The sequence below is a fragment of the Paramisgurnus dabryanus genome, chromosome 7, assembly GCF_030506205.2.
Source record: "Paramisgurnus dabryanus chromosome 7, PD_genome_1.1, whole genome shotgun sequence".
NCBI classification, from domain to species: domain Eukaryota; kingdom Metazoa; phylum Chordata; class Actinopteri; order Cypriniformes; family Cobitidae; genus Paramisgurnus; species Paramisgurnus dabryanus.
Window position 1 is genome coordinate 17,284,144 of NC_133343.1, and position 11,061 is coordinate 17,295,204.

At 42.5% G+C, this 11,061-nt stretch overlaps 3 protein-coding genes across 3 annotated transcripts in view; 2 read left to right on the forward strand and 1 right to left on the reverse strand.

Moving 5' to 3' along the window:
• farp2 (FERM, RhoGEF and pleckstrin domain protein 2) overlaps window positions 1-11,061 on the forward strand; it is an 870,640-nt gene that overhangs the window by 668,687 nt on the left and 190,892 nt on the right.
• On the forward strand, window positions 4,074-6,684 carry LOC135751896 (uncharacterized). The gene is made up of 3 exons (XM_065270189.1): window positions 4,074-4,745; window positions 4,858-4,993; window positions 5,368-6,684. Exons 1-3 carry the CDS (start codon window positions 4,126-4,128, stop codon window positions 6,115-6,117), a joined length of 1,506 nt encoding a protein of 501 aa, XP_065126261.1. The 5' UTR covers window positions 4,074-4,125; the 3' UTR covers window positions 6,118-6,684.
• LOC135751906 (uncharacterized) lies at window positions 6,793-10,071 on the reverse strand. Its single transcript, XM_065270191.2, has 5 exons — window positions 9,871-10,071; window positions 8,696-8,890; window positions 8,537-8,616; window positions 8,191-8,245; window positions 6,793-7,809 (listed from the first exon to the last, which is right to left on the reverse strand). The coding sequence occupies exons 1-5, from the start codon at window positions 9,967-9,969 to the stop codon at window positions 6,895-6,897; spliced, it is 1,344 nt and encodes a 447-aa protein (XP_065126263.1). The 5' UTR covers window positions 9,970-10,071; the 3' UTR covers window positions 6,793-6,894.

The following is an 11,061-nucleotide window of genomic DNA, read 5'->3' on the forward strand; positions in this document are numbered from 1 at the left end:
ACTTACACCCCATTGTGATCCATGTTCTTACAGAGTCTACCACCGTCTTCAAATAATGTAACCCACATGTTTTTACAAAATCCTCGCTCGTACCTATGACCCGTCAAAGTTTTTGCAATGTTAAGTCTATGGGATTTTCCCCCATTGACTTTTCATTGGGGCACTTTTGGGCGCCTCTTACACCCCAGGGGTACAACTTACACCCCAATGTGATGTATGTTCTTACAGAGTCTACCACCCTCTTCAAATGTTGTAACCCACATGTTTCTACAAAATCCTCGAGCGGAGCTATGACTCGTCAAAGTTGGGCGCAATGTTAAGTCAATGGGATTTTTCGGGTGGTTTTTCGCCCCCCTTTCGGAAATCCTGCACCCGATCGCTTCTAAAAGTCATAGCACACCTCTCCTCAATAAGCCGGTCGATTTGAGCCCTCTTTCATGGGTCTACGACAAACCGTGCGGGACGAGTTAGGTGCCGAAAAAACGTGCAGATGTAAGAATAAAATATAACTAGATAGGTACATTTCCTGAAGAAAATGTGAGTGGTGCTTGCCGTGGCAAATTTCAGGGGATAATTTATGATTATACTCCAAGCCAAAAGTAAAACGGTCCAACCCCTGTGTCTCTACGATGTTCTGATGCAGAGATATAAGGCTTTGTTTACTCTGTTGCTAGGGTACTGTATTTGGTTGCTAGGGAAAAAATTGGCATCCACTAGTGATTACACTCCGAGTCACGAGTCAAACTGTCCAAACCCCATGTCTCTACGATGTTCTGATGCGGAGATATAAGGCTTTGTTTACTCTGTTGCTAGGGTACTGTATTTGGTTGCTAGGGAAAAAAATGGCATCCACTAGTGATTACCCTCCGAGTCATGAGTCAAACGGTCCAACCCCCGTGTCTCTACGATGTTCTGATGCGGAGATATAAGGCTTTGTTTACTCTGTTGCTAGGGTACTGTATTTGGTTGCTAGGGAAAAAAATGGCATCCACTAGTGATTACCCTCAGAGTCATGAGTCAAACGGTCCAACCCCCGTGTCTCTACGATGTTCTGATGTGGAGATATAAGGCTTTGTTTACTCTGTTGCTAGGGTACTGTATTTGGTTGCTAAGGGAAAAAATGGCATCCACTAGTGATTACCCTCCGAGTCACGAGTCAAACGATCCAACCCCCGTGTCTCTACGATGTTCTGATGCGGAGATATAAGGCTTTGTTTACTCTGTTGCTAGGGTACTGTATTTGGTTGCTAGGGGAAAAAATGGCATCCACTAGTGATTACCCTCCGAGTCACGAGTCAAACGGTCCAAACCCCATGTCTCTACGATGTTCTGATGCGGAGATATAAGGCTTTGTTTACTCTGTTGCTAGGGTACTGTATTTGGTTGCTAGGGAAAAAAATGGCATCCACTAGTGATTACCCTTCGAGTCATGAGTCAAACGGTCCAACCCCCGTGTCTCTACGATGTTCTGATGCGGAGATATAAGGCTTTGTTTACTCTGTTGCTAGGGTACTGTATTTGGTTGCTAAGGAAAAAAATGGCATCCACTAGTGATTACCCTCCGAGTCACGAGTCAAACGATCCAACCCCCGTGTCTCTACGATGTTCTGATGCGGAGATATAAGGCTTTGTTTACTCTGTTGCTAGGGTACTGTATTTGGTTGCTAGGGGAAAAAATGGCATCCACTAGTGATTACCCTCCGAGTCACGAGTCAAATGGTCCAAACCCCGTGTCTTTACGATGTTCTGATGCGGAGATATAAGGCTTTGTTTACTCTGTTGCTAGGGTACTGTATTTGGTTGCTAGGGAAAAAAATGGCATCCACTAGTGATTACCCTCCGAGTCACGAGTCAAACGGTCCAACCCCCGTGTCTCTACGATGTTCTGATGCGGAGATATAAGGCTTTGTTTACTCTGTTGCTAGGGTACTGTATTTGGTTGCTAGGGAAAAAAATGGCATCCACTAGTGATTACCCTCCGAGTCATGAGTCAAACGGTCCAACCCCCGTGTCTCTACGATGTTCTGATGCGGATATATAAGGCTTTGTTTACTCTGTTGCTAGGGTACTGTATTTGGTTGCTAGGGAAAAAAATGGGATCCACTAGTGATTACCCTCCGAGTCATGAGTCAAACGGTCCAACCCCCGTGTCTCTACGATGTTCTGATGCGGAGATATAAGGCTTTGTTTACTCTGTTGCTAGGGTACTGTATTTGGTTGCTAGGGAAAAAAATGGCATCCACTAGTGATTACCCTCCGAGTCATGAGTCAAACGGTCCAACCCCCGTGTCTCTACGATGTTCTGATGCGGAGATATAAGGCTTTGTTTACTCTGTTGCTAGGGTACTGTATTTGGTTGCTAGGGAAAAAAATGGGATCCACTAGTGATTACCCTCCGAGTCACGAGTCAAACGGTCCAAACCCCATGTCTCTACGATGTTCTGATGCGGAGATATAAGGCTTTGTTTACTCTGTTGCTAGGGTACTGTATTTGGTTGCTAGGGAAAAAAATGGCATCCACTAGTGATTACCCTCCGAGTCATGAGTCAAACGGTCCAACCCCCATGTCTCTACGATGTTCTGATGCGGAGATATAAGGCTTTGTTTACTCTGTTGCTAGGGTACTGTATTTGGTTGCTAGGGGCGTGGCTTGGGAGTGGCCAATGATGAGCCCAGTGATTACACTCTGAGTCACAAGTAAAACGGTCCAACCCCCGTGTCTCTACGATGTTCTGATGCGGAGATATAAGGCTTTGTTTACTCTGTTGCTAGGGCACTGTATTTGGTTGCTAGGGGCGTGGCTTGGGAGTGGCCAATGATGTGCCCAGTGATTACACTCCGAGTCACAAGTAAAACGGTCCAACCCCCGTGTCTCTACGATGTTCTGATGCGGAGATATAAGGCTTTGTTTACTCTGTTGCTAGGGTACTGTATTTGGTTGCTAGGGGCGTGGCTTGGGAGTGGCCAATGATGTGCCCAGTGATTACACTCCGAGAAACAAGTAAAACGGTCCAAACCCCGTGTCTCTACGATGTTCTGATGCGGAGATATAAGGCTTTGTTTATTCGGTTGCTAGGGTGCTCAAATTTGGTTGCTAGGGTCGTGGCTTGGGAGTGGCCAATGATGTGCCCAATTGTTACACCCCTAGTCACAAGTAAAACGGTCCAACCCTCGTGTCTCTACGATGTTCTGATGCCGAGATATAACTGTTTGAATTTTATGTTGCTAGGGTGCTCATAAGTGGTTGCTAGGGGCGTGGCTTAATACCTATGTAAGGATCTTGAGACACTGATTGGATGTCTGAGTAAAATGAGCCCACCCCCATGTCTCTATGACACTGTGGCGCAAAGATATCCATCTGGGCATTTTATAATGGCAGTCTATGGGAGATGTTGCTAGGGTGCCCAAAATTGTTGCTAGGGGCGTGGCTTAATAGCTCTGGGATGATCCTAAGAGACCGATTGGATGCCCGAGTAAAATGAGCCCACCCACTTATCTCTACGACACTGTAAAGCAAAGATATCTCATCTGGAACTGTTTTATTCCCTTATATGGGCATGTTTCCTGCCCCATTATAAGTCAATGGGAATTTTCGGGTGTCGCTTACACCCCAGGGGTACAACTTACACCCCATTGTGATCCATGTTGTTACAGAGTCTACCACCCTCTTCAAATGTTGTAACCCACATGTTTCTACAAAATCCTTGAGCGGAGCTATGACCCATCAAAGTTGGGCGTAATGTTAAGTCAATGGGATTTTTTGGGTGGTTTTTCGCCCCCCTTTCGAAAACCTTGCACCCGATCGCTTATAAAAGTCATAGCAGACGTGTCCTCAATTAGCCGGTCGTTTTGAGCACTGTTTCATTGGTCTACGACAAACCGTGCGGGACGAGTTACGCGCCGAAAAAGTGTCCAGATATAAGAATAATAAATAAATAAATAATAAGTATGAGCAATAATAATAGTGATGCCTTGCATAAATGCAAGCACCACTAATAATATCCCTGAGGAATAGTAATAGGCTCCGTGCACAAGCGTAGTGACGAACTTCCGCTATTGTCAGAAGGCGGCATATCGGTTTCCGGTTTACTTCGTCTTCATCCGCATCCGCTATAAACAAACAAGATGAGTGCTGCTGTTGTACGAAAAAAAAGATATAATGTGCGTGACGCATCTAAGTTTCTAAGAGCTGTAGGTGGATCTAAGGAGCACTGCTGTGTGCCACTTTGCTCTGCTTCAAGTCGATATAACACCCATTTGAGCTTCCACTGTTTCCCGAAAGACACCAACCTTCGTGCGCAGTGGCTGCACAAAATAAGGAGGGCACGATTTACGGTGACCCCCCACACTAAGGTATGCAGTCGACATTTTCACGAGAATGACATCCACACTACTGCTAGGGGTAGACGGGTTTTAGCAGTAGGCTGTGTCCCGTCGTTATTTGAGTGGAATAACTACACTAAGGTGTCACGGGCCGGTGTTTGGGAGCGCCGATCTCGACCACCGAGTCCAGAACCGGACATGCCGGGGCCTGATGAAGACATCGAGCAACCAGTCATGGTCCCGATGGTTGTGGACCACGACTACGGGGCCAGTCGTACTGTATGTGTGGACCGGGAGCGATATGAAGATGCGTTGAGGGAAATCGAGACGCTCAGAGAACAGCTTCAAACATTTCATCTTCAACACTCCTTTGGACTTAAACGGTTTGCCTCGTCTCCTGAAGACATTAGATTTTACACCAGGTAAGATAGTTGTAATATCATCATCTTCTCATACCTGTTTACTAAATAACTAACTGACCAAGTAATTATTTTTTCCTCAGCCCTTTTAACTAATTGTAATACTGTATTTTAGATTCCCCTCATACGAGCATCTGATGGCGTTCTGGCACCTGATCGAGGCAGCAACAGCAAAAATGGTTAGGGTCACCAGGGCAAATAAAAACTATGCCACTACCACAACAACTGAAAGCCCTTTAACCAGACCAACTGTAAGTTTTCTTTTCTGTCAGACACACACACACACACACGAAAAGGATGGTTTTGAACTGACACTAATAATAAGGGTGTAATTATAACCTCATTTCACGATTCAATACATATGAGATACTGAACTCACAATACAATATTATTGCAACTTAACATATTCCCCTATTGCATTATTATTATATTCACCATTATATATTGTAGTTTAATGTAGTACTGACAGTAAAACTTTTTAAACTGGATTTTATCTTTAACACATTCATTTTAATTTTGGGTGATCAAAACAGATATTCACTATCCATGATTTATGTTGTTGAAATTTTGTATTGTGGTATTGTATTACACCCCTACTCATCACATTAAACTCATCTCCCCCCAGAAACTGCTGCCGATAGATGAGCTATTCCTTTTTCTCACATACCTGTCCACTGGCTGTACCCAGAGGGAGTTGGGTCATAGATTCAATATCCACAGAGCAACAGTCAGCCGAATCATTGTGACCTGGGCCAACTTCCTCTACTGCTTACTGGGCTCGGTTTGCATATGGATGTCTCCTGCAGCTGTGAAGGCTAGTCTTCCACACGACTTTGATGGCAGCTACAGCAATACACAAGTAGTGCTTGATTGTACAGAGCTACGGTGTCAAACACCTTCATCCCTTCTCCTTCAGAGTGAAGTTTTTTCCAACTACAAGTCCCACTGCACCTTTAAGGCTATGGTGGGCATGTCCCCTCACGGAGCCCTGACTTTCGTGTCAGCACTCTTTGAGGGTTCCATGAGTGACAGGGAGGTGTTTCGTCAGTCAGGGATTACATCACTCTTAACACCTGACATGGCCATTATGGTGGACAAAGGATTCTTGGTTGAAGGCCTTGTACCTGGGCCTGTTCATCGTCCTGCCTTCCTCTCCAAGAGGGCCCAAATGTCACAGGGGGAGGTTCTGAAGACCCAGTCCATTGCCCGTTTGAGGGTGCACATTGAAAGGTTAATTAGAAGAGTAAAAGAGAATAAACTGTTTGATACCACCATCCCTCTCTCCATTGCAGGGAGCATTAACCAAATCTTCACAGTCGCTTGTCTCCTTTCAAACTACCAAAATGGACCTCTGGTCAAGAAATGGAGATTATGAAGTGAAAAACTGTAGTAGGAATGTGCGTTAATTTGCATGCGATGGTCATTGCGGTTCCTTGATTAGTAGTAAACCGGCTTCACTGAAGAGATGCGCAATGACTATCACATGCAAATTATCTCACATCCCTAAACTGTAGCCATATGTTCATCCAAAGAGATCAATATTAAAGGGATAGTTCACCAAAAAACAAGAATTCTGTCATTATTCACTCATTCTCATGTTGTTACAACCTCGCATAAATTTCTTTGTTTTGATGAACACTATACTATGGAAGTAAATGGGGTCCACAAACGGTTTGATTACAAACATTTCTCAAATTATCTTCCTTTGTGTTCATCAAAACAAAGAAATTCATACAAGTTTGTTACAACATGAGGGTGAGTAAATGATGACAGAATTTTCATTTTTGGTTGAGCTATCCCTTTAACAGTTTTTGTGTTCAATATACAGTATTCATTAGAATAAATTATCACTTTGTAAATTGTCTCTCCGATACAGTTTGTAAATATTTTCATCAATTGTGAGAACTTGAAAGTGCAACACAATAAAAAAAATCTAAAATCACAGGCATGGTCATGTAATAATTTGCAGTTTAAAGTTGTCAAAGAGGCACTTGTAGTGCCAGCAACATCTGCCTTCTATTGAGTACAATGGTAGTGTTTAAGTGTTAAAATACTTTTATTGCGCTTAATCATAAAAACATTTACCTTTCACATTTCATACATAACATAAAACTTTTAATTGGAAACACTACAAAAACATACTGTTGAAATATTAGACATTAGGCATTACACATTTCTGTATGTAGACATAAAAATAAAACCTGTCTACATTTTCTCTGATTGCATCCAAAACATCACTGTCTCTGTAAACTCTCTGGATGAGTATGTCATCCTCAGCCGAAACCACAAAATCACACCAATCCATTCCCGTAATTAGCATCTGGCCCTGCACTTGCCAGTAATAAGCATGGGTTTTTTTTATCTCCAATTTGCCTGACTCCATTTTCAAATATGGACAGTCTACGTAGCTTTTGACGTTCGGACACTTCATCTCAACCAGCCCAAATGGACATGGCTCTGAAGGGTCAAAGATGATCCCGTCTGGAGACGCCCCCAGCCAAGGAGCATCAGGGTGAATGACCAAACCACAGGGGTAGTGGTTGACCCTTTTAATTTGGCAATATTCCCAGATAGCATCCGCCTCTAATTCAAGCCCCCTTTTCATAGCCGCTGTCTGACGGGTCCCTTGCAGTATCCGGGTAGCCAGACCTTCTTCAGTCTTTTCCCGGACCTGGCAGATCTCTCTGAATCGTGAGGCAGTCAGTCTATGCCGCCTCAGCTGATGCCATTCAGTACATGTGCTTTGGTGTCTGGTGGCACATTCATATTGGTGTGCCATGTCCCAGGTGACCTCCAGACTCCTAAGGTGAAGCTGTTGTGGTTGAGTGCAGACAAACATACAACTGGATGGCTGTAAGCGGTAATTCTCAAGAGGCACAGATGGTTGTGGTGGGGCAGCATGGAAGGAGGGGTTTCGCTTTGCTATTGCAGGTTGTTGGTAGGACAAGGGACTACCGGCTTGAACCTTGCCAAGGGTGGAGTCGACCAGGGGAATTTCAGAGCTGATGCCCAAGCTGCAGATCATCGGTGTGTCATCTTTAGAGAAATCTTTGAAAACCTCTGTCACCTTGGAAGTAACAATATATAGATTAGCAATACACTAAATATAATAATAATACTATAAAAACATAATGAGCAGTATCTTTAAAATTTCGAGTAAATTACTATCCACAGAACATTATGCATGGCATACAAGTCCATAATGATATGAGAACACCCTTATGAAGTCTATAATCAAGTGAGAACACCCTAATGAGGTTATTATCCTATTGATTTAAATTCAATTTTAGGTTTTTTTCTTTGAAGCAGAATATTTGTTTGTATAATTGATGGGCCATAGTACATTTAATTAAAAGGGGAGGAAAAAGAAAACCAGAAAATATTGGTATACAGATTTTGGTTAATCATACTGTACAGTGATATTTGCTATTGTTATAGCCCTACTCACCTGAAGGACGGACAGATCAGGCAAATCCCCAGTCAGACCTTTGTAGAGTGTGCTCCTGTGTAGAACATAAAACTTGGGAAGTGGCATGTCCACAGATATTTCACTTCATACAGTAAACAGTAATGCACTCCCGCGGTGTAACGGCACTTCGCGTTGTGTCGCATTACCACCTTAGATATGCATTATTTTCTAATAATTCAAAGAACCGGAGTCAATTATTCAGCTTATACCACGGGTACCACAAACGTTGCTCTGGTGACTATTTTTAAGACATTTGATAACAGATAATGTTCAACAGATCTGTGGTATAAATTGTAATAAATAATCTACAATATTCAACATTTACCTTACACCCTCGGTTGTTGCTCTACGCTTTGGTTTAGCCGACAGCACAGCCATCTTTTCAACAGGGCCTGGCTTTATGCCCTATAAAGTTATTCAGGATACAGTTAGAAGTAGTTTAGAAAATATAGTGAACAGGTCTATAAAAACAGTGCAAACTTACCAAAGTTCTGGGCTTGTGCCACTGCTGTTCCCCTTCAGTACAGCTTAGCACAGGAGGCACAACTGGCACATTCAGTTCCGAGTAATGTGCTGACTGAAACAGCAAAGCAACGCAGTGGTTGCATAATGCTGCTCCAGCAACACATGTGCAGCTGTGTTGCACAAGCTCCACAGGAATTGAATCTTTCAGTACCACCTGCAGAAGTAAAATGTCATATTAAATACTTAATTATCATAGCTTGTTTACTGTTTAATCATTTGTTTAGGACATAGTCTTGTTCATCACTGTTTACTAATTGGTTTGAGACATAGTCTTGTTTATCACTGTTTGACCATTTGTTAGGACATAATCTTGTTATATAGATGTTATATAGATATTCTATATAAACAGATCCAAATAGATTGGATTAGATTATGCTGTATAATATGCCAACTGCATTAGATCAAAATCTATAATCGTTTATTTGAAACATTATAACCTGATACCTATAACACAAGACTGAATCTTAAACGAATGACTGAGTTGAAAACTTGAATAGGAAGAACGCATTTTACCCGGAGGGGACCAGCTATGGAAACTTACCTGCCTACAATAACTGTTTTCATTAGATTTGAGTTACATTACACATGATTAACCATAGCCGAGTCCCCAGGAACAAGGAACACCGGGTTATAATAAGTAACAAGCTTATAACATGAACAAGAACGCATACAGTAACCCGAATGGGGACCTGCAAGGTACACTCACCTGTCAATTTTAGCCATTCGTTTCATTACGTACTCAAGAGTTATAATAAACAAGAATTACCTTTGCTAAATCCCCAGGAACATCACGAACACCGGGCTACTAAATGAACAAGCCTATAACTGCTGTCTTATCTAAAGTTAGCTGCACCATACACTCAAACTGTGAGGTTTCTCTGCTTTCTTCATGGACCTGTAGCACAATGCCCTGACAGTGACTTCACCTGTGCTCTGATCTTTATTAGAAACTGAGAGGAAAGCAAGTTAATACAATTGATTTTACAATTATCACAAAAAATAACGATCAGTCTGGGTTTAAATTAGGAAAAACAAGCTTCTGTACTAACGTTACAATAAAAATGAACACATCGCTAACTGTTAACTAGCTTAGCCGCTATCTGCTGTCACACCACATACGATTAAAATACTTACCCTCATAGTTGTGCAAATAACTCGATATGTAGAGTTTAAAGCCCTTGTCCCTCTTGCTTGTCGGAGCAGGGGACCAGGCATCAACAATGCGATGTACATCGCTGACGCGTATTTTCGGAAGATCCTGGAGACATCGAGTAAAAACAGACATTTTGGGCGACGCGCCAGTACACCGGAAACAGATATGCCGACTTCAGGCGACAGCGGAAGTTCGTCACTTCGCTTGTGCACAGAGGCTATAGTGATGCCTTGCATAAATGCAAGCACCACTAACTAGATAGAAAAGTTTGGAGACAAACTTTATGTTGGCTTGACAAAGCCTGGCCTGAACGTATAAAACAGATTGACAGAAAAATGAAATAAGTTTAGTTTAGTAGTCTACCTGGCTGTTAACATGTTTTAGTCTGAAGCAATCATGATTTAACGAAGTTAACACGATTAAACATGACGCTAGCATGATTTAGCATGAAATTATCCTGTTTTAGCATGAAGCTAGCATGATTTAACTTGAAGCTAGCATGATTTAACATGATGCTAGCATGAAGCTAACATGATTAAAAGACCCAACCCCCATGTCTCTATGATGTTCTGATGCAGAGATATAAGGCTCTATTTATTACGTTGCTAGGGTACTGTATTTGGTTGCTAGGGAGAAAATTGGCATCCAGTAGTGATTACACGTCGAATCAAAACTAAAACGGTCCAACCCCTGTGTCTCTACGATGTTCTGATGCGGAGATATAAGGCTTGTTAATTCTGTTGCTAGGGTACTGTATTTGGTTGCTAGGGAGAAAATTGGCATCCACTAGTGATTATACTCCAAGCCACAAGTAAAACAGTCCAACCCCTTTGTCTTTTCTTATTGCATATTTAACTTAATAAGTCAGAAACACGTGCAGCAGGCGACACCAATTATGGGTCCTCTGACCATCTCATTTCAGTCCTCTTCGCAATTTCTGAGGCTGCCACCTTGAATGACTGAGTACTCACCTTTCAAGGTCGCATGCTTATAAGGTTGCAGCCCTTGAATTGGGACACAGCTTATGACACTGTGCTGTAAATATATCCATCTAGCCATTTTAAAATGGCAGTCTATGGGATCGTTGCTAGGGTACTGTCTTTGGTTGCTAGGGAGTAGCTTGGCAGTGCCCAATAATGATACTTCATAGGCTGCTTGCCAGTTTGAGTGAC

What these genes read in the sequence shown, in the direction of transcription:
- LOC135751896 (XM_065270189.1), top strand. Translation starts at nt 4,126, where the DNA reads ATGAGTGCTGCTGTTGTACGAAAAAAAAGATATAATGTGCGTGACGCA. An exon ending in GACATTAGATTTTACACCAG is followed by an intron (nt 4,746 to 4,857) that starts GTAAGATAGTTG and finishes ACTGTATTTTAG; the next exon opens with ATTCCCCTCATACGAGCATC. An exon ending in GCCCTTTAACCAGACCAACT is followed by an intron (nt 4,994 to 5,367) that starts GTAAGTTTTCTT and finishes ATCTCCCCCCAG; the next exon opens with AAACTGCTGCCGATAGATGA.
- LOC135751906 (XM_065270191.2), bottom strand. Translation starts at nt 9,969, where the DNA reads ATGTACATCGCATTGTTGATGCCTGGTCCCCTGCTCCGACAAGCAAGA. An exon ending in TTATTTGCACAACTATGAGG is followed by an intron (nt 8,891 to 9,870) that starts GTAAGTATTTTA and finishes TTACTTCTGCAG; the next exon opens with GTGGTACTGAAAGATTCAAT. An exon ending in GCAACAACCGAGGGTGTAAG is followed by an intron (nt 8,246 to 8,536) that starts GTAAATGTTGAA and finishes TGTTCTACACAG; the next exon opens with GAGCACACTCTACAAAGGTC.